The sequence below is a fragment of the Vigna unguiculata genome, chromosome 4 (assembly GCF_037176805.1).
Source record: "Vigna unguiculata cultivar grain cowpea cultivar isolate G323 ecotype 2 chromosome 4, ASM3717680v1, whole genome shotgun sequence".
Classification (NCBI taxonomy): domain Eukaryota; kingdom Viridiplantae; phylum Streptophyta; class Magnoliopsida; order Fabales; family Fabaceae; genus Vigna; species Vigna unguiculata.
The window spans coordinates 16,786,210-16,810,385 of NC_140795.1; the positions used below are offsets into that span (position 1 = coordinate 16,786,210).

General features: G+C 30.2%; 1 protein-coding gene across 3 annotated transcripts; it reads right to left on the reverse strand.

Moving 5' to 3' along the window:
• Positions 1–7,317: 7,317 nt before the first annotated feature.
• Positions 7,318–21,310, reverse strand: LOC114181943 (alpha/beta-Hydrolases superfamily protein). 3 transcript variants are annotated; one of them, XM_028068631.2, is made up of 6 exons: positions 20,777–21,310; positions 18,272–18,308; positions 8,420–8,656; positions 8,281–8,328; positions 7,899–7,958; positions 7,318–7,805 (listed from the first exon to the last, which is right to left on the reverse strand). In XM_028068631.2, exons 1-6 carry the CDS (start codon positions 21,091–21,093, stop codon positions 7,545–7,547), a joined length of 960 nt encoding a protein of 319 aa, XP_027924432.1. In that variant the 5' UTR covers positions 21,094–21,310; the 3' UTR covers positions 7,318–7,544. The 3 variants fall into 3 exon arrangements, with proteins under 3 accessions (XP_027924432.1, XP_027924430.1, XP_027924429.1); XM_028068629.2 differs by having other exon boundaries at positions 7,878–7,958; positions 20,777–21,309; XM_028068628.2 differs by having other exon boundaries at positions 7,318–7,958; positions 20,777–21,307.
• Positions 21,311–24,176: the final 2,866 nt, after the last annotated feature.

Genomic DNA, 24,176 nt, shown 5'->3' on the forward strand with positions numbered 1-24,176 from the left:
AATCTTTGCTTCAAAACATATGTATATTTCTTTTATTTGGCTTACCAAGTAATTGCCAAAAAAAGGGAAAACAAATACATAAATAGTTCAAATGTGGACGATGGGTGACAAATTGTGGATACAATTTTAAATATTCTAAGAGCGTCGTGAACAAGAAGAAATGAAAAATTCAATGTTGGTTATAGTAATTTGGGTCATCACTTTCATTGATTTACTTTACCTGATCTTATTTTATCCTTAGTAATTTATTTTCCTACTCTTTACATTTCTACAAACCCTTCATCTATCATTCTATGTTTTATTTTTTTCTTTCATCCATCATCCACTTGTTGAAAAATAACAAAAATACCAAAAAAAATATGAATATTGGAAAGAAATGCATTGTTAATATGAATATTGAAAACTTGTTGACACTTTGATTCAAAGTGAATTGTTTATAAAATTCACTCTAAAAGTGATGTATAAACACTAAAACACTTTAAAACATATTTAAAAACTTATAAGTTTGTTAGGCCACTGTAAACAAATCCGCTCGAATAGATGAATTTCACTGAATAACATTATAAAAGACATCAAATCCAAATCCTTGAGGAACAAAATATTTTTATTTCCTAACATATTATATATTATGAATTCTGATTTCAGTGAATTTAATGTTATTCTATCACGAGCATTAATTTGATGTTTAAAGACATTGTCACAAGCATTAATTTGATGTTTGAAGACAAAAGTAAATATAAAAAAATCTGCCTTTTATATTTTATATGATATAAATGCATATGATTTATTGTGCAATATAAAATAAGCATTCTGCCTCTTTTTATTAAGACTTTAAAAAAGAAAATATAATTTCATAAAAAAAAATTCATAATAAATTATAAAATTAAACCATATGTGATTACCTTAATATTATATAAAAAATAATCAATATATTACTTCGTTAATTAGAAACTTAAAAATCTTAACTAATATTCATTATTTTGTTAATCACCAAAAAACTAGTTAGAATTAGTGAGGTTAACTGTTTGTATACTTTTAGGAGGGAAATTACTGTGTATATAAATTGATATAAAATTCATTACACATGGTATAATATTATGGCATCTAAAATTACTCTTAATTCTTTACATAATAGGTGTAAATTTCTTATGTTTAGAGTTGTTTAACAAAAATATTTTATGCATTATTTTTTTATGGATGGATTTGGTTTGATCCGTCATTTTTTTTTATCAATTTTCTTTTTAAATAATATTTTTCATACAATTATAAATAATTGATGCTTTTTGAACTGTCAATCTAATTGAAATCTCATAATATAAATAATATCTAGAGCTTTATAAAAAAAAAAAAACTACTTAGAGTTATTGATAAATATTTAAAGTATAAAAATAAAAAAATTTCAATTCTAAAATAAAATAAATATCGTGTATTTATTATTTAGTTATTATAAGGGAAAATTCAAAGTCAAAGGATCCGATATCACTATCCATATACGTCAAGAAAAATCCATACCGACACCCCTACTATCATTAAATCAAGTTGGTGGCAAGTATCAACTTGAACAGCAACCCCATTGTAATTTAAAAAAAGAAAAAAATACTTCAAAAAAATAAATGTTCTTTTGTCTTATGAAGATCTACTTTTCTTCTTTTAAAGTTCAAAGAAATAAAAATTTATTTTAATAGAAATAAAAGTTGAATTATATATTTTCATGACCCAATTTCAAGGGACCAGGGGAATGCATCTAGCTCTAATAGAGAGGGGGATGCACCTATTTTCATGTCATTAATTAAAGTTTGTCTTTTCTTCAACTTTTTAGTGTCACATATCTATCTCATATATATATATATATATATATATATATATATATATATATATATATATATATATATATATATATATATATATATATATATATAATATTAATGAAACACATACTTTAATTGTGAAATAAATACAACTTAAGGAAGAAAATTGTGAACTTGCTCCGTCACTTTTCATGTGGTTGTACACTTCATGACAAAGAAATATTTGTAGTGAATTAATTGAAGGTAATTGATTCCTTAGTATTTTATATTGTTTACTCCAAAATTATTTTTTTCTATTTTCAAATTATGAAATTTAGAAATGTATTCTGATTACAAAATTTAGGTTTTTCTTCTTCTTTCAGATTATGCAATTTACATTCTAAAGTTTAATTTCTTTAATTTCTAACTTTGATTAATCGATATTAAAGCTCAAATCGTTTCAATACAAATGCATATTCAATATTTGAATAATAAGGGTGAAACCATTTGCGGTATCTATTGAAACCATTTGTTAAAGATTGAATTTCTTTTGTAAAAATATGGACTGAACTTATTTCATTATTAATATCTAACAACTAATGAGTGCATCTATCAGCACTTCACAATATTACTATTTAAAAGAGGGACCAAAATGGAAATAGATATAAATCACTTAAAATGGGTATTTTAAAAAAGGGGAATTTTGTTAGGAGTTGTTAGGGTTTGGCACCCTTGTGCCATGTCTATTATTATATATATGATTTTTTGCTGAGAAAAAAAAGTAATTAATTAAAACAATGGAATATTTGCACCCAAAAAAGCTAATAATGGAATATGCTTTTCTACTTTAGGAGGAACGTTTGAGGATTGGTTGGAAAATTATTTTGTACACAAAACTATAAAAACATTATGGACAAGTTATTTCTACGAAATTTACTATATTTTTCCCTGATTAGAATGAAATGAAAAAAAAAATCTCTTTTTTTTTGTTGGTTTATTTTTAGTTTCCTAAGATATAATTAAAAAAGCAATAAGTAATTTATATTAAAACTCATAGTCAAGGATTTAACTTTGGGATAGTGGAGAGGATCACTTTACCTCTTTTGTTGAGTAGAAATGAAGAGTGTTATAGAGAGCATTTGGTGAGTTCTATCATTCTTACACTTGGTCGGTTCAATCATTCTTACATGGATGATTATCTCTAGAAAATTATAAATATCAACCTATTTAAAGATAAAAAATAAATAATTACTATATTGACTAAATTATAGATATTTTACAAAATTTAAAATTATTGATATATAATATAATATTTATTATTAATAAAAAATTATAATTAATTTATTAATTGAAATGTAAATTAATTTCTGATACTAACTATCAAAGATTTTACCTACCTACTATTATCAATCTCGGGATTTAAAAATAAAAACTATAAATTAACTTTATTTATAATGTGAGATTTTCAATAATAACCATTATTATTAAATATATTTTAATTTAATAGTTAAAAAGTTAATATATTTTAGTCTATATGAAATCTGTACTGATTTCACTATTTATTTAACAAATAAAGAAATCACTATAGTCAGTTTTCATTTTGATAAATATAAAATGTTTTCCTTATTTGCTTTCCATAAACTAATAATCACTATTATTTGTATTTTTATTTTTACCATTATAATGTATATGACTCTAATAATTTTTCTGTGAAATATTCCAATTAGAGATGGCAAACAAACCCGTCCCCGTGGGTATTATCCGAACCCGTCCCCGTTTTGACGGGGAATCCCCGCATTGACTGGGTATGGGTATGGGTATGGGGAATCCCCGATTTTTTCAATTGGGTATGGGGATGGGGATGAGGATGAATATATCCCTGCCATAATACCCGTCCCCGCCATATCCTCATCCTTATTTAAATTATTAAAATATTTACAATTAATTAAGTAACCCTATATATATATATATATATATAGGGTTACTTAATTAATTGTAAATATTTTAATAATTTAAATGAGGATGATTTTTATTTTTTATTTCTTCTAAATATTTGGTTTGTCATGAAACTCATTTCGCATCTCCAATATATTTTTTATTTTATCACAACCTTTATGTAATTATGTTAAAATGATGTATGTCAATTAAAAAAAAATTATGTCTAACATTTGAATATTTCTATTATTTTTTAATATTTTTTTTATTGTATATTTTCCTTTCACATGAGAATATTTAATATTCTCAATTTAAGTGTTTAATAGCATAAACATTTCATTTACTAGGTAATATAAAAAAAAATTCTTTACTTATTATTATTAATTTTTGTTTCATTTGAAGAACTCTTTTATTTCGCTAAAACAATTTTTGTTATTTCTCAACCATTGAGTATATATGTTGATATTTGAAAAGTTTTCTTAGATCTCTAAGATGTTTTTCGTCTTATCATACCCTTAATTATACATATTTGTTTTTCTTTGTGCAATTCCTTCCAATAATCTCCAAATTATTTATAAGACACACATTTGTTAATTTTTTTAATATTTTTATTTTTGTTTATTTTTATCATATAGAATACTATTTCGATAAATTTTATCTAATTATTTTTTATTTTCTAACTCAGTACAATCATACTTTAATATTTTCAATATAATTGTATAAATAATTTTTATTTACTACAATATAAAAATTTAATGTAATTGTCATGAATATTTTTTTATCACCATCCAACATATATTGGAGTTTAAAAGATACCAGATCTATGATAAAATTTTATTATGTTTATTATTTGTTCTTTGCGTCATTTTTTTATCAAACATTGACTATATATGTTGATATTTGAAAAGTTTTCTTAGATCTCTATGATATTTTTCATCTTATCATACCTTTAATTATATATTTGTTTTCATTTGTGTGATTCCTTCCAATAGTCTCCAAATTATTTATAAGACACACATTTGTTAATTTTTTTTATATTTTTATTTTTTGTTTATTTTCATCATATAGAATATTATTTCGATAAATTTTATCTAATGATTTTTTATTTTCTAACTCATTACAATCATACTTTAATTTTTTCACTATAATTGTATAAATAATTTTTATTTACTACAATATAAAAATTTAATGTAATTGTCATGAATATTCTTTTACCACCATCCACATGTGTTTTAAAAGATACAAGGTTTATGTTAAAATTTTATTATTATATTTATTATTTGTTCTTTGCGTTATTTTAATCAAATGATGTATTATAACTTTTATTAGTGTATAAAAAATAGATTCATTATAATTTAAAAAACTGAAGTAAACAAACATTTATAATATATTTTAATTTAAATATTTTTTTCCTTTTATATTTTTTTAAGAATTTTTTTTCCTTTTATATTTTTTTAAAAATATTTTTAAAATTTATCAACTAGGTTTCATTAATGTTTGCAAATTTAATAAATGTTTTGGTTCTCATTAAATTTTATTTGGTATTCTAATATAAAATGTAAACAATTATAATTTATTTCAAAGTATTTGATATCGAAAAAATAACCATACTCCTAATATTGAATATTTGATAATATTATGTTTCTTTTACAGTAATTTTTTATTATTTTATAAAACTTAATTAAAATTAATATTAAAGTAGTAAGAAAACGGGTATGAGTATGGGTACAAGATTATACCCGTTACCCGGTGGGGATGGGGATGGGATAAAAGTTTGATACCCGTTGGGTTTGGGTATGGGGATGGGGATGAACTTTTTTTACGGGAATGGATATGGGATAGTGAAACCCGTCCCCACCCCACCCCGTTGTCATCCCTAATTCCAATGACACTACATATGTAATATTAAAAAAATCTTAATTTAGAAAATATATTACTTATGTATATTAAAATGACTACTTGAGAGTAAAATATGATCTGAGAATTTCTAAAAATGGAAATCAAGGAAAAATATTTTATTATGACTAAAATCAAAATTTAAATATTTTATAAGAACTTAAAATATTTGTTTACAATTACATAAATAATAAATAAAGAAACAAATTAATACTGAAATTATCAGTAACATATCCTCAATCAATTAAAGAAAACGAAATTTCAAAATTTGATTAAGTTTATATACGAATATCTCACTTTTTTAATCTTATAAAATTCTTACCCTACTCCTCTTTCATTTCACAATAGATTTTTTTTTTAACTCCACTCAATTTTTATAAAGAATGCATACATTTACAAATAAGGTTATAAGTATATTTCTGTATTAAATAAGTAAAGGAAAATGAATGAATGCTTAAATATACAACCTCTTTCGTTTTAAATTAATCAAATACTCTTGATAGGTAAGAAAAACTTATACTTGTTATTCTTAGCAGTTTTCAATTTCTTACTTGTCACTATTTCCCTAATTTTTTTTATCTCAACTACTCAACTCATTTGATATTTTTCAAATCTACTCACTTTTCAAAAATATTTCTTTTTTATTATAAATTTTATTTTACATGCAATTTTTTACAAGAATATATTACATTAATAAATATCAACTCTTGTTTGAAAATTTTTTATATAAGGTAATTATAATTTCTTTTTTAATTTTTATTGTTAAAAATTCTTTTAACATTCAATCTTTGATAATATTTTATTTTCTTTACTATAATTTTGTTAAAAATATTATTTAATTAATATTTAAGATAATTAACAATAAATTAAAATGATAATCTAAGTATGAATATATAAGTTGTATACGTGTAAGACAAAACTTTTCCACTCATACGAAACAAACATGGAGATAGAACTTGTGTACACAACAATAGTTAAAAGATAAAATATAAGGCACTTTTTTTCTTGCACTCTATTAAATTTCTTCCTGCAGCCTATTAAATTTCTTCCTACACCCATCACAGAAATATCGATTTCTAAAATATTTTGATCCGAAATAGGGTTGGGTGATTTTTTCGGAAAGATATTGCCATAATTGATGAGTGTCTTCCAGAAAATTATTTCCAGAAATGATCAACTGTGTTCCAGAAAGTAAAATCATAAAATTCACATATTGAAAAATTCACACATTGAAGAGTTAGATAAGTTTGCTCATATTTCTTTAAAATGTAATTTTTTAATAAAGCAAGTATATTTCTAACTCTTTTTTATGTTAATTCTAAAATAACTTGCTTATTTTAGAAAAATAAAATCTATCTGCTAAAATAAATAATTTTTTGATTGCTTATTTTGGATAAGTTTTTATAGTATTCCAAAAGACTTTTCAATATTTCTTTTTTATAGTCAATGATAGTAAATATCCTAACATATTAATTAGTCCTGATGGGGATATTACATAATAATATCCTTAATTCAAAAGTAATAAAAAATACTATGAAGAGAAAATTAGAATGTCTATGAAAAATATTTAGCCATCATGCCCTCAGTAAAGTTATTATTTAGCAGATTTAATTACATGATAGAAAGTGATGTCGGCCATCACAGACATCATCAAATACAAGAGTAAGGGAGAGAACGATAAACAGAAAGCAAAAACATGTTAGACAGTAGAAAAATGATCTTAATGATTGCATTTAGACAAAGGTGTTTGATTTTACAGGCCATAGAAATGCATATTGCTGAGTTATGGAGCTAAAAAAGGAAACAGAAAAGTCACTGAATATATTGATTTAGAAGTGGCATGATTACCTGAAGAGTGAAATTAGATTACCTGCGAAGTGAATAGTAGCAGATAAATTATTCTGGATACAGAGTTGCTGTGAGAGACTACCAAACTAACCCCTTTCTTCTCCTAAACCTATCAACATGGTCTGTGCTCATACGAGATTTTTCTGGTTTCTCTGCTTTCTTCGATTTCTCAAGACGGCTATCTAAACTGTTTCTAGAAACTTCAGGGATTTCTTTGCTCATTTCAGAAGTACCAGATGTTCCACCTTCACATTCTTTTCTACCTTCTTTGCCTTCATTCTCAGACTCTACACTCTCCTTTTTAGAACCATTTGCAGTTGCTTTAGATTTTCCAATTGTCTGTACAAATTTCTTTAGATGTTTAATGAATTCTGGGTAAAGCTCAAGATTACAATGCCCACCACCACTTACCCACAATGCTTCGTACTTTACCTTGCAAAGCTCCCACAACTGCTTTCCATGGGACACGTCCACCACTTCGTCTGCTGTCCCCTGCTCATAGAAAATTTTTAATCATCATCCCTACACTTTACCAAATTCTGAACAAAAAGACAAAAAGAACACCAAAAACCGTTATCTATTTACTCGTGGCTTCTAGGGTTAATTTTGTGTATATATAACACATCTCTTGTAACATTTTACACACAATTAATACTACACAATCTCTTTCTCCATATATTTCCTTGTTTTCTACATGGTAGCAAGAGTCTCAAACTATCCATAATTGAGAAGCAATTCTTGCAGTAATAACCTTAGAGGAACACACTGAATTGAAGGGAGTGGTGGGGCTGAGGAGATAGAAAAAGCCACTTACATGTATAACCAAAACAGGACATTTGACTGCACCAACCTTGTCAATGTTCTGGACAGAAGAAAAAGAAAAACAAAACCATGTAAAATATCCATAGATTGAATGAAATAGATTGGAGCAGAATGAACATAGGACTGTGTACCTTGTAAATATCAAACCAGTATGTCCTTTTTACAGGGTATAGTACTCTAAGTCCAGATAAAATTGGACTATGCAAGACAACACCTCTTAATTCTGGAATCTGGGAAGCAAGATCAAGTGTGGGACCACTCCCAACAGATTGACCATACAGTATCAATTGGTCATCTTTCACCCCGTATTGTTCTTTTAGGCATTTATATGCAGCATCAATATCTGCGTATGTATTATATTCAGTTGGCTGTTTCAACATGCAAAAAGGATGATTGTTAAGTTGCAACCAATAATGTCACTCTAAAACAACCATCAACAACACCACACTATTCTCTTTGCCAATAAACTTAAAAGTTCTTCATCTTAGATTGCTCATAAATCCACATTTTTTCCCACAAAACCATTTAAACGGTTTGAATTATGTCCTTTTACATTCATTAACAAACAAGAACTGTTTTAGAACTAAGAATATTAGTACTGTTATACTATCTTGGGACTCTTGGAATTTCTTTAAGATTTTTTTTTTCAGTGATCATGCTAGGTTAGGATAGAACAAGGGCACAATAAATCTTAATCTTATCAAATGACATTATCTTGTTATCTTCTCCAATAGTTGACATGGACTATATACTGATAGTATGAGATATGAATTATGTTTAAAAGATAATATAACCATAATATTATTAAAATTACGTATAATTTCCAAATGTAATTTTTAAACTTTTACAAATTATAAAAACTTTCAACAATTTAGCAAAACTATACAAAATACAAATTATTTTTTATTTATATAGTTACTTTTCTCAATATATAACATTTGACGAAAAATTATTTAATCTTAAGATTTTTATTATAAACATATTTAAAATTTACATGTCAATTATTATAATTATAATTACATATAAAGTAATACCTTGACTGATGCTGATGTGCAAAAATACACATGACATTAACATAGATTACCGATGACATTGACGTTTTAGCATACAATCAGAGGTTCGGCATGCAAAATTTGAAAACTAATGTGGTAGAATGCACAAAGGGTAAAATGCACAATAATAATTAAAGATATAAAGAAAAAAAATGTTAAACTTCAGATAAAAGCTTGTATCCTATTTATATTCTAAAACTTCCAAAGTCACAAATTTATGGTTTAGTTAATTTTAAACGTACTACTATTACATTTATTAATTCTATATTTGGCCTCCTATAATAAATCCTTTTGAAAATTCATAACAATATAATCTTACAAAAAATAACATGAATATATATATATATATATATATATATATATATATATATATATATATAATGCTTAAAATTACAATTGTTGTCTCTCTTAAAAATAAATCATGTCACTCATATTATCGACCACTCAATAACCTTGTTTCACCTAATTTTTAGTAATAATGATAGATGGAATTTATGTTCATGACAATCTTAACATGGTGTTAATTATACTCGTAAGTAAAACTACTTTTAGTTGTAAAATTTACACATTAAAACTATGTTGTAGATCAATTTTCCTTTTATCGTTGTCACTAACATCAATATTTAAAATTTAGATGGACAAAACTGAAACAAAAAAATAAATAAAAATTAGAGGACGAATTTCAATATATTTGAAATTTTAAAAGGGACGCCAAACATACTTTACTCTTTATAATCTGTATAATTTATAAACTTGTTTAGTTAAAATAAATGTGTTTAGTAAATAAATTTATCAATTAGCTTTTAATAGCTTTTCATATAATATTTCATACTAGAGAGAACAAATGTAAAAAATATTATTTTATTCATTTATTTACTTTAATTTATTATCTTATGCAATATTTATAATATACCTAGATGTCCTTTCACATCCGTGTTTGGTTCAGAAGTCAAAATGATGTAGAGTTTAGTTAGAATCGATTTTTTAATGCAACACAACACAGTATATTTTTGGTTTTCAAAATCAATTAAAAAGTAAACAAGTTTCCAAAATCGATTAAAGAGTTAAAAATTCAGTTGAATGCGTCAAAAAAATTATTCGGTTGGAATCAATTCTTCAAAGATGAACCAAACACCTAATGCAGTCAACAATCATTTTACAGCAGTTAAAAGTCAACTATGTGTAACGGAAATTGGATACAATGCACATAATTGGAAAATATGATAGTCAAACGAGGGAAAAAAGAAAATTGTGCAGTAAAATGATGATAATTAGACGGTAAAAAGTGTGCAGCTACGCCTAGAAGATAAATCTAAATAATTTTATAATGATCACATATATAACTAATGTAACTAACTACTAATCTTGATCATTCATGTATAATTTTGTAATAGTTTTCACATTTTAGAATGAAAACAGTTTATGCAGAGAACAACAAGGTGGGAACTCTTATTGAGAGAAATTATAAGACTTATATTACAAGCTTAAACATATTCAACAGGAGTTGCTTATAAATATAAGTAAATTTAGATGTAAATCCCACAAAATTGTTTAAATTAACAAGGAGAAAATTATAAGTTCCTTAAAATTATAGAGAAAATTGTAAACCACTCATGCAGGTGATTATTTGCTTTAGATGGATTGTTATTTGGTAACTAGATGCAAGGTAGTCAAAATTGAGATCTTAAGATTGAAAAGAAAATAATGGACTGTGGGAGATCGTAACACAAATTGTACGATCCTACAAAATTTACATTCTAGTTACATAGGAGCAACTCCTTCCTAGTTACGAAATTATAAACCAATAGCTTCAACCTATTTCCAAATAGAAATTTTATCCAAGTTACAAAATAATCATCCATTCAAAGCAAATAATCTTGTAGGCTAAAATCATAATCTCCATATATACCTTCAATTCCATCAATTCCATATCTTTCACCATTCAAATTGATAATGTCTAAATCATGCTAATGTAGAATTCCATCCTCTTCAACTAGACAGGAACCAAGTTTTCATCAAAATCTAAGTTGTCTACATCCAAATTTGAGCTTTCATTTTACTCATGTTGGTCCTTCATAATCCACTCATCATGGATGAACAATCATCAATATTAATTTGAACTAACTTTCTTGTTTGCATCTTCTTAGCTAATTTTGAATTAGTCATAACAAAAATAACATCATTCATTGTACATTGCTTTCTACATTGCTTTCGTCTATTTCTTTTTTGTGGAGTTCAAGATGTTCATCACTGTAAGACTCCCACCAATTTGCTTCAGTCTTAAAATTAATTGACCTAGTGACCAAGGGACAACCAAAATATATAGCTTCTTTTTGTGAAATGTCGGAGTATAGAAATTAAAGAAGTTCTTGAGTAAATAAAGGTTGTAAAACTTTTTACCTTTTGGAATTATCTCCTAGTGAATTGAGATCTTCTCAAAACCCTTCAACATAGTCAACACAATATGCAACAAATGGTCTGCAAAATAGTCTTTTCTTCTTTCCCTTGAACATTTGATTGTACTTTTGAAGTTTACTGCACATTTATCACAACTTAGACAACATTTTCTTACCCCACCTCTTAAACAATGTTATCCATCATCTTAAAAAAAAACAATTCAACTATTTTGGATATAGCATATTAATCTACTGACTTCAGAAACATAATCGTTCATCCAATTTTCTTCCATTCATCCCGATGTGCTTGTAAAGCAAGTGATGTTTTCATTTCCTCCTTCAAATATTTGACTCTAATCTCATGACAGGATAGAGGTTTAAACCCAAAGTCATGCCTTAAAACCAAATCAAACATAGCACTAGATTTTCCCTCTTTGCCACATTGAAAGGTAAGGTGATATCATAGAAAAACCTAGCAATTGTTTAACATGTTTTCGCTCTCACAACCTTCTTTAACATGTTGTTAATGGTGGCTTATGTGCAAACTACCCTCTTCTTAACAATATTTCTAAGACTAAGACTGTTGCCAATGCCAGATGCTTCATTTTTTTTTCTTTTCTCACCACCTTCTATAGTTTCCTAATCCTTATTGAAGCTGAATTTCTTGATCAAATTTTGTTGAAACCAACAACAATATACCGCATGTCCTTTTTACTTCTTCGGTAACACCCTTGCAAGCTCCAAAATCCTTTTAAGTACTAGTCAGGTGATGCTTGAACCGATAAACTTGCCCTCTTATTACCTTTTAGTAGTATTTGCCTTGAAGTTTCTAATATCCCCAACAACTGAAATACAATGCTTCCTAGCTATATCACTCGTATTTCCCTCAGCAATTTTGTAAGTCACGGGTATAGAGGAGTTTGAAATTGGATTTGAAAACACTTTAACAATTGGGGAAAAAAATTGACCCACAATAGTAATAATTAGGTCACAATAAGGTTCAATTTATTGTAAAGGAAAAGTAGACTTTTTAATTGTGTTTAGAATTTGCTTGTCCCGATTTTGGAACTCGAAACTTAATCACAATTTTTTTTTCTTTGAAACCCAACTATGAGTAAAAAAAATGTGATTTCCTTTCTTCCCTAAATAAAAAATTGCCACCCAAATCTTAAGCTCCTTTTTTTTTTCATTTCAAAACCCAATGAAAAAAATTTGACGATCTCTTTTCCTTAAATAAAAAACTACCACCCTCGCACAAATACTAGTGCTTGTCTTTCATGAAAAAATGTTGTTGCCATGATTGTTGCTCCCTTGGTTAATAAATGTCACAACTGCTGCTCTCCCTCGTCCAAAACCAAAAAACTTATGCTTTTCCTTTGGCTATTTAATTTCAGTTCCAAACTCCAGTCACTCTCATTTCAATCCATCTTTCTCCTATATTTTTTTTCCAATGCACGACACTACTCTGTTTCTCAAATCCATCTTTCTCCATACTTTTTTTCCAATGCACTACCACCCAAAGTGCACCCAATATGCACACCAAAATGACTTCAAACTTCCGTATGCCCGTGACTCCCAAAAATGCTCCAAGAAATAAGAGTGATATATCTTGGAACCATTGTATTTCAGTTATTGGGGATACCATAAAACTTCAATGCAAATACTGCAAAAGGTTATAACAAGACGAGTTTATCCATTACAAGGGTGTTACTCATGAAGTGAAGAAGGAAATGTGGGATTATTGTTGGTTTGCAGCAAAACTTAAACAAGTAATCAAGCCTTAATATGGAATAGGAAATGGAAAAAGCTGGAGAGAAAAGAAAACACGCAACAATTCTAAAAATATCTTTAAGAAGAGAGTAGTTAGTATACAAGCTACCATCAACATGTTTAAAAAAGATGTGAAGAAAGCAAGTGAAGCAATTGCTAGGTTCTTCTATAACAACACCAATGTAGCAGAGTGAAGAACTCAATGTTATGTTTGATTTGGTTTTAAGACATGGCAATGGATTTAAACCTCGATCCTATAATGGGATTAGAATCAAATCTTTGAAGGAGGAAGTTACTTGCTTTACAAGCACATAGCAATGACTAGAAGAAAATAAGATATGCCATTATGATTAATGGTTGGATTAATAAGAAAAGAAGGACAATAATCAACCTCCTAGTGAATAGCCCAAAGGGAACTATGTTTATGAAGTCAATAGATGCACCTACTATATCTAAAATAGCTGAGAAAGTTTTTGAGATGCTGGATAATGTTAGGTGTTGTGTGTTGTGTTGGACCCACTTCCTTGAAATCACTTCTAGAATTCTCTTCTATTCATTGTATCTGACATAGCCCAAGCTATTATAAATATGAAACCGTAAAAGAGGGGAATATATACTCTCTAAAATTCATTCTAATATTCATGTGTATCTTTCTTCGGTTTATTCTTCTGAAGTTGGTATCACGATCCGTTGTCGATTTTTGTCCTCCAACACCTCAATCATGTGCGCCTCAAGGAGCATGACCCGACTCTAGTGAACATGCATCCATACTCTAACTGATGCGTCATCATGTGTCATCCAAACGTCGGCACTGCCCTAGGCATATGTGTCTCACGCGCTGCCTTTCGGTGGTCCAAATCTTCTCAAACCACCACAGTCTAACTCTTTAATAGGAGCTTTCTGAGTGTTTTTCATTCTGAAAGCATTTGGTGTGTCTTATGGTGTTAATCACGATTTCTCTCATTTGTAAGCCCAGGTTTCTCTCTCTTGAACTTGAAACCCTAGGTTCCCTTGTTACATTTTTGGACTACCTCCCTATCTTTGCTCAACATGGCCTTGGGAACTATTTTTTGTACCATAATTTCTACTTGTGAAAAAGGAGACCGTAGTAGTACATGAGAGCATCCTCAATGTACATATTGTAAGAGAATGAGCCATGTCCAAGAAAATTGTTACTCTTTACATGGTTTTCCTGACAAGGCTACCAACATTTCCAAATCTGAAGTTTCTAAGCCAAAGTTCTCTAATGAAGAATATCCCAGGTTAAAATCTAAGAGCAAGGGACAATCCTTTACCCATTGTATTTTACAAAAGCTTGCATTTCTCAATCCTTGGAGTGTAAAAATTCATGGATAATTGCTTCTGGGGCTTATAATCATATTTATGGAAATGCTTCATTATTCTCTTCTATTTCTTATCCTAAAATTCCTCATGTTATTACTTTGGCCAATGGATCCAAAGTTACTTCTCAAGGAGTTGGTCAAATCTCCCCTTCTCCATCCTTAAACCTAAATCATGTTCTTCTTGTCCCTAATTGTCCTTTCGACCTAATTTCCCTAAGTTAATTAACCAAATCCTTGAATTGTTTTGTTACCTTTGACGCCAATTCTTTTGTCATGAATTGAGTGGGGAAGGACATGAATCTAAAGAAATTTCTCGGTTCTAAAACATCAATGTCTTGTTTAGCATCCCCATCTCCTAAGCTTTTGCATGATCACTTAGGTCATCCACGTTCTTCAAAATAAAAGAAAATTATTACCTGTTTATCCTTCTTAAGTGATAAAATTTTTGAACAGGTGAGAAAAGACAATGCTATTCAAGTTGTGATAAATATTGCAGAAAACTACAAAGTTGTTGGTCAAATGTTGATAGCAAAGAGAAAAATGACTATTTTGAACACCTTGTGCTACATATTGTGTTGGCTTAATGTTAGAGAATTATGAGAAGATCCCAAGTTCATGATAAGACAATTTCAAAAGGTACAAAAATTACTACCTTTGTTTATTCAAGAACTACTTTAATTTCTATATTACAATATTTCACAAAATAAAGAGATTTGGTGAGGTCAAGTCTTACTCATTTTGCTACATCTTACTTGACATTAGGGTGCTTTCATGAAAACAAGGGAGCTCCAATTAGGATGTTTACTAGTAATAAATGGAAGTCTAGTAGGTTTACTAAAACAAATGATGGAAAAACAGTTGAAGATGTAGATTTAGAAAAGAAATTTTGAACGAATATCATAACTTGTTTGAAGGGTGCATCGCCTCTAATTGAAGCGCTTCAATTGGTTGATTTGGATCAAAAACCAGTCATGGGGTTGATTTATGAACCAATGGACCAAGCTAAGTAGAAGATACAAAAGGCTTGCGATGCAATCAAAAAAAGGTTATCAATCTAACCATCTATATATTTGCTTATTAAGTTGGCGATTTTGAAATTGAAAACAAAAAGCTATATAAATGTAATATATTTTGGTTAGTTATTCACCTTTGTGGAATATTATTAATGAAAGGTGCGACGAGCAACTTCACAGACTTTTGCATGTGTCTAGCTATTTTTGTAACCCTCAAATGCATTATCATTCTGGATTTAAAGCAAATTTGGAAGAGAAACGAGGTATGATGGAATGTATAACTAGGATGGTGGAGGATGAAGATGAAAAAACACTCGATGTTCAAATTGGTGACAAAAAAACGAGCTAAATATTTTGATTGTCCCTTGGCTAATAAATCGATAAATTTAAAGACTCCAGAAAATTGGTGGGATTCTCATGGTGATGAAAATCTAGAACTCCAAAAATTCATCATTCATGTATTGAGCTTGACATGTAGCTCCTCCAAATGTGAGCATATATGGTGTTCCTTTGAGATCGTAAGTTAACGTTAAAATATATCTCTACAACAGAATTACTAGTCTACTACGTGCTTATCATATTTGTCTTTGCATTTGTTTAGGTCCACACAAAGAGAAGAAATAGGCTAAAGTAAATCACCACGAATGATGTTTTTGTTATGGCTAATTCATAATTAGCTAAGAAGAAGCAAACAAGAAAACCAACTCAAATTAATATTGATAATTGTTCATCCAATGAAGAGTGGATTATGGAAAATGGGCATGAGAGAAATGAAGCATTGGATTTGGATGAAATTTGGTTCTAGTACACGTTGAGAAGGATGAAAGTTTACATTAGCATGATTTAAACATGGCTTTGATTTGAATGGTGAAGGAGAAGGAAATGATGGAGTTTCAAGGTCTCTCTGCAGATTATGAATTTAACCTACAAAATTATTTAGTTTAGATGGAGTATTATTTTGTTACTCTTTTGTAACTAGGAAGGAGTTACTCCTATTAACTAAGATGTCATGTTTAAGGATGTATTGCTTTATTATATATTATGAAGTTTAATTTTGAATTTTGAGTGATATAATGATTGTGTGTGCATGCATAAATTTCATAAAATTTGTAGGATCTTATGATCGGTGTTATGATCTTTCAATTTACAATTTATATTTCTCTTTCCGGACTTCAATAAAATCTTGATTTTGATTACCATGATTATGAGCAAGAAATGACACGAGAGGCGCTATCGCAAGGAACATCAAGGCCATGAGAGGCATTGCTGAGAGGAACATTGACGCCACAAGAGAAACCATTGTAAGGAACATCAAGGAAGCGAGATGTGTTATTGACAGGAACATTGAGGCTAGGAGAGGAACTACCAAGAGGATTGTTGTAGTTGCATCATGAGAAAGATTTCTCCCCCACGAGTTGTAATCTACAACGACAATTCTACACAATCCACCAAAATCACAATTTTGAGGAGACTCAAGATTGAAGAGGGAGGAGATCATAGACGTGTACAATCTTATGCTCCAAAATATGATTTTGACAACCATGCTCGGATGGATCCATTGCCTTACTAGGAGAAGCTATGGTTTTGTATCTAGGATAGGGTATTTACTATATAATTAGATCTATTGGCATACTTTATTTTATATTTGTTTTCCTCATCATGTTGAATTGAAGTTCAATTATTTGTTTCAAGTGTGATATAATGACTTATGTTTAATATGCATATATATGATAATGTGTGCAAATATATGAATTCATAAATTTTGTAGGATCTTATGATCTGCATTACAATCTCTCAATTTACTATCCATGCTTCCCTTTCTGATCTTGCATAAGATCTCAATTTTGACTACCTTAGATCATGGGATAATTAAACTTGTGCACACTCTTTCAAGTCATCAAATTGTTGACATATTGACCAAGCCTTTTGCCTAGAGCAAATTATTAAAACCTTAGATCCAAGTGAGGCTTGATTGACATCTATGACCCAACTTAAGGGGAAGTATTGAATTCTAAAATGGAACTAATATTGATTTGCAATTAATATTGACATGATATTGTTGAAAATCAAGAAAAGAAACTAAAATCAAGAGATTCAATGTATGAAGATTAATCAAAATTAATGTGGTATGATTTATGCAATTATTAATCTTATATGATAAATCACATGATTTTCTTCCTTTTTTAAATATCATGTAAAATTTGTATTTGAATATACAACCTGAATCGTAAATTTTAATCTAATAGTTTAAAATATCTTGTCCCGTTTCCTACAATAACAGAATGTGTTAGTGTGTGTCATAAACGCAATGGACATTAAGACTTAAAAGAACATTAAAAGGTTATGTAATAGAGATACAACTTCATTCCACTCATAGATTTGGATGGGCGGAAAAATAAACCTACTAACCTTTCCTGTTGACTGTCCATACCCAGAGTAATCGTAACTGTACAAAGAAAAGTTGTTAAAATAAATCAATGAGAATAAATAAAGTATTATCATTAAAGGAAATTTAAAGGCGAATGGAAATATTTCACATGAGGCATCTGTGGTTAACAAAGCATTCCCCTATGCACTTTTAAATTCATGTGATTGTAACCTATGAGTAGGCAAGAAAACAGGAGAGAACTTTATTTCTTATATACACATTTAGAAGAATTCAAGACAAATATGTATTGAGGAAAATAAATGAATTGCAATATGGAATGCCAGACTGGTGAAGAATAAAACTATATTGATGAACATTACAAGCTATGTTATGCTTTATTGAGAGCATAAGCCAAAGACAACATACATACAATAAAAAATTCCCCATGAATGATTAAAAGAAGTGCATAGAATATAACACTCATAAGTCCACAAAATTTATTTAAGTTGGTCTACTCATTCTTCATATCTTTTGAGCCTATTTGAGAGGAGGATGAATGAAAGAGTAATACTTCTAATATCAATGAATACAAAATTAGTAAAGGATAATGCCAGCAACAATTACCATGGACACTACAGCAATAAATTTATCACAGCTAATGAAATTTTAAGGGAGGATGCTTTACCAAAATAATATATCAGAAACTCAAGATGTAATATATTCAGTTCATACCAAGCTTTGCTACGAAGTAAGCCAAAAATCCTGATAGAAAATACATTTGCAACCTGATTTCCATGTGAAATTTAACCAAAGTACTATTCTCCATGATCAAGTATGATTTAAGTGAACAACAGCTATCTCTCTCTCTCCACACATTTTATTTTACAACTCAATCAAAACTTCAGGCCAAGTATATCTTCAAGATAGTTACAATTAGTAATATAACTTGAGTTATAGGCATATTATTCAAACTCAACTTGGAAAACAATCAATAATTAATTTCATTGATAAGGAATAGATCAAGTCTACTACTCACAGCAACAATGTAAACAATAAATTCATTAAGGAAAACCTCCTTAACTGAACCAAATTGATCTTGAGCAGAGACAAAATCTCCAATCAAAAGCAAAGAATGGAATCAACAGCTTTTATTCTAAGTACATATTCAAATATGTGATGAACCCTCTCTTGATGTTGTGCAGTTCAGTTCTAAAGTAACAGGTGGTATTTCTATAAAATATTAGCTCATATTACAAAACAGTAAAACAAGAAAACATGAAAAAGTAATAGAAAGAAAATATTTCGCAGCAACTAAGACAGAAAATCGATTCATTAAAGCTAAAGTATTCAAAAGTGTCATCTCTGACAATAAACTTTGTATACTGACTGAAGGACTGAAACTGTACCTGCATTGTAGCTCAGCTACAACAGACTGTATCAAAATACAGTTACAGTTTACAACTAACAAACTAACAGTAACAAAAACATAAGTACATCACGAAACTGTAACAAACTAACTACAGTAATAGGCTGCACCTATCAAGCTTAACAATAATAGAACATGTAACAGTAACAACACATAATACTTTATTGTGTATACGCTGACATGTACTTAGGATATCTATACAGTATAACAAAAATAATTTGGTCAACAAAAACAAACCAGACCAAATTCTAAATCATAAGTTAGCACTCAGTATCACGACTTACTGAGACAGCAAGTTCCGATTTCGTAATTACTAGTCAATATTAAACACGGGAACAGAGGGAAGCTCCCTATAATCCAACAGCTCAAAATTCATCAAGAAAAATAATCCAACAAAGTCACATGTTACAGGGACAGCAAGACAGATCCAGCTTCAGCTCTTGAGAATAGCAAAGCTAAGAAGGCAAAAGAATATGCAGCAGAACTTTCAAATTTCAACACCACACAGACAGAACTCAAGACTTTTTTATCTTTTATGCCAAAAATCATCTGAACAGGAAAAGAATATTCTTTCAGCAATCAAATTATTCATTACTGCAGCTGACTTGGTTAGAAAAAAGTCAACTCCTTTATCCCTTCCTGTTTAACTTCGCAGCCGTCATCCCGATTCCCCACAATTACCCTTTACCTTCGAGAAAACAGAACCTTCCTTAGATCACCTTTTTCCTTCATAGCCACCACAGAAACACTATAACCATTACCAATTTCAATTCCAACTCCAACCATAAAACAATATCATCTAAAACACGGGAAAGAAAATCAAGAATATTCAGTTGAAGCTTTATCAAAGAAATTCTTCCAGATGCTTAATATAGCAAAACAATAATTAAATTATCTAAAGAAAATAACTCAACACTTCAATTATTAAAGTAAAAAGGCCAACCAATTAAATACAGAACAGAACATTATCGTTCCTCCAAGATCATTGCAGACAACAAATTAATGCAAACAACATCCAAACTAATTAAAACCAAACACAGCAACATTAACATCAAGCTGAATTTACTCTTTTTTTTAAAAAGAAAAAGAAAATTATTGAAACTAAAAAGGGGAAAAGTACCCCATAACATTGAGGCGAAGCCTGTTGCTCAATTCGACGAAAAGTTCGAACATTTGGCCCAAATCGGCAGCATTACCGTGGGAATAGAGCATGGTGCAGGTGGGTCTATGATACTTAACGTACACCGCCACGATTTCGTTACCTCGGCGCGTCCGAAGCTTGAGCACGTCCACGTTGTCCTTCATCGGCACCTCGGGAATGACAAGCCTCGGCGGCCCAGATTCCGCACCACTCTCGGCGGCGACCACGGTGTAAGAGGGCGGCTGCGGCGGGAAGAACGCGAACTTGGCAGCGATCGAGGAGGTGACTCCGCCCATGGCGGCGATAATTCATAAAGGCCGCGCGTGACGGCGGTGGGGCGGCGCGTGGGTCTTGAAAATTGTGGTGTTATTGGTGTTGATGCTGGTGGTGATGGTGGTGGAGTGTATTATATTATAAGACTTACTTTTTGAATTTCAACTTCTTAAGAAGAGAGAGAAAGAAGAAAGAGACTGTTCAGTGTTGGTGGTGTATTTTGTCGACTCAGCTTTGCTGTTTTTGCTTTATACATGGGATGGAAAACAGCAACAACGTTACTCGTACGTACCTAGGTAACTATAATAACGTATGTATCTATGTAAGTGTAAGTAACCACTATTATGTATCCGTAAATGTAGTACGTGTTCTTATCTTCTCGCAAATTGTTATTATTATTATGATATGATGTGTTCTCTCTTCACAGGTTCAGGTTGAGGTTGGTATCATATCATGTGTCATACCAAACCCAACCCTTGTCTCAATCCAATCTTAAAGTTAAATATGTTCATCAATTCTGCTTTATTTCATTGTTGGGTGATTAAGTTGTTTAATCAGGTGATTTCTAAGTTTGGTTTTTACCATATTAGAAAATATGAGTTTGGTTTTCCTTAGGTAATATTATTAGAAAAATAGAGTTGAATAGTTATTTTTATTTTAATTTAGAATTATTTAATATGGTTTTTCAATTTTTCTTTTGTTAAAACATATGTTAATATGATTATTTTGTCAAGAGAATCACAACACTCACAATATAAATAACATGTGACATGATATAAATCCAATTATATTAGATAAGCCGAGTCACTTTTATGTCACATTATCATTTATTTTATCATGTTATTATTCCCTAAATAATAGTAGTAATTTAATGAAAGAACTAAATTAACTCTTTAGACGAAAAAAATTAAAAAATCACGTTTAATAATTTTAATAAAATTTAGGACAAAAACATTATTAAACCTAGAATTAAAAATGTATTAGTATATATACTTTTTATTTCTCGTATTTTTTCATTTTTTATCTCTTTTTATTATTTTTTAATATTTTTCATTTATCTTTTTTAATGCAGAACATCTCTTTCCATTTAGCAAAGAAATCATATAGGCGTAAGAATTTCTTGACTCAATTTTTAAGTATATAACGGCTTCGAATGTTCCCAATTTTGTTCTTCATTTTCACACTTCTCCCCTAATAGTTCCTAACATGCTACACTCTTTATATTTTTTCATAATCAAAGTAAAGTGTATATTTAATATCGATATAAAATTGTAAGAAGTTTGATGTAATTTTGTTAATATTCAATCATAATTTCTTTTATGAAATTTATTTTTTAGAATAAATACTTAATTTCAATAATAACTAATGTAAGGCTCATTAAATTCGTTATTTCTTTTCTGTCCTAAATTAAAAAGGTTGTCCCAAACTAATGGGTCTAAGGGCTAGCTCAAAGAGGAAAACGAGACCTAATGTGCCCTAACCCTAACCTCTATGCTCATTTTCGTAAAACAGAACTCCTTGCCTCTTTGAGCAGCCGCACTCTCTGCTAGGGTTTTTGCATCCCTTTTTTTGTTGAGCTAGAAGGACTCCATTGACTCAAGTAAGTTAGTCTCTCAACTGTTTCCTCCTAATCTATCCTTACTGTCTTGGTCTCAACCGAAGTTCCTTGCTAATAATCCAGTTTCCCCTCTATTGCGCGTATCTACAATTCACTGAGCTAGTCTCGGAGTTGTTGTGCTCGCTAGTTGTTGGTTTACGAGTCTTGTGCTAGCTTATTTCCAGGTAAGGGAAGCTAGAAACCTTTTATTGATATGATTGATGTTCGTTTTGTCTTTGTTTCGTGATTTTTGAGCTTGTATGCTATTGTGGATGCATGTGCTGGTTGATTTTATTGATTGGGTATAAAAATATAGTTGTTGCAGGATGAACAGTGGGCAAGACCTGTTATTCTCGCCCAAGCGACCCTATCTCGCCTAGGCGAGACTTGAAGAGGACAAACCCTAGCTCGCGCTCGAGCTCTCGCTCAGGCGGAGGGTCTTAGTTTGAGTGAGGTACTATCTCGCTCAGGCGAGAGACGCTCGCTTAAGCGAGAACGCGTGGGAGCTTGAGGTGTGTCGTTGCAGTGCAGCCTAAGCGATGGACCTCACCTTTGGGCGAGGAGTGGGCTCGCTCAGACGAGGGAGGGCTCGCCTAAGCGAGTGCGGGAAAACCTCCCAAGGCCTCTGTCGCGATCTCGCCTAAGCGAGGGCCTGTCGCTTAAGCGGGGGAACTCCTCTCGCCTGAGCGAGGGCTTCTGGCTTAAGCGAGATGCGTTGTGGGCCTCGCTGTTTTCTTCACTTAAGTGCTATAAATTTTTTGGTTGATTGATTGATGTGTTTTAAGTATGAAGTATGAGAAATGACATGGAATATATGTGGTATAGATTGAATTGATATATTGATGTGACCTTAGCATGTGAAATGAATGAGAGGGATGTTATTGAAATGACAATGGTATTGGTATGAGATAAGACTCTAAACTCATGAAATTGGTGAATGAGGTGGCATGGTACAACATGGAATACGAATGAGAATTGGTTACAAATGTTGGTACGAGGTTCAAATGCATGATTATTGTTACTTGGTTGTATGAATATATTTTGGTATGTGTCAGTGCGTAATTCCTTGGGGTTTCTAGGTGAGACTTCAGGGTCGTACTTCAGTGATCGGGACATAATTCCATGGCCCCTATTAGTGGGTGTCCATGGTGGTGCCCCATTTATATAATTTGATAAGGATTCAAGGTAGGGATTGCATCCTGACACTCTAAAGAGTCAGTTAGTCTCACCTAGGGCGGACTAACTCTTGTGGTGAGAGTAGCAGGAGGCCCAAAACCCATTAAGGACTAACCTTGTACTTGGGGGAATTGATTCATTGTAACACTTGTAACACATAGCTCGGGGGTGAGAAGCTCGGGGGTGAGCAGAGATATCCACCACAAGTGCAAGCATCCGCTGAATCCGACCAGATTATATGTATCTAGATGAGTCAAGTCGAGTCGTAGTGTATTGATGGAATGTTCATAACATGCTTGGATGATATATGTGTTGTTGATTGTGAAAGTATGT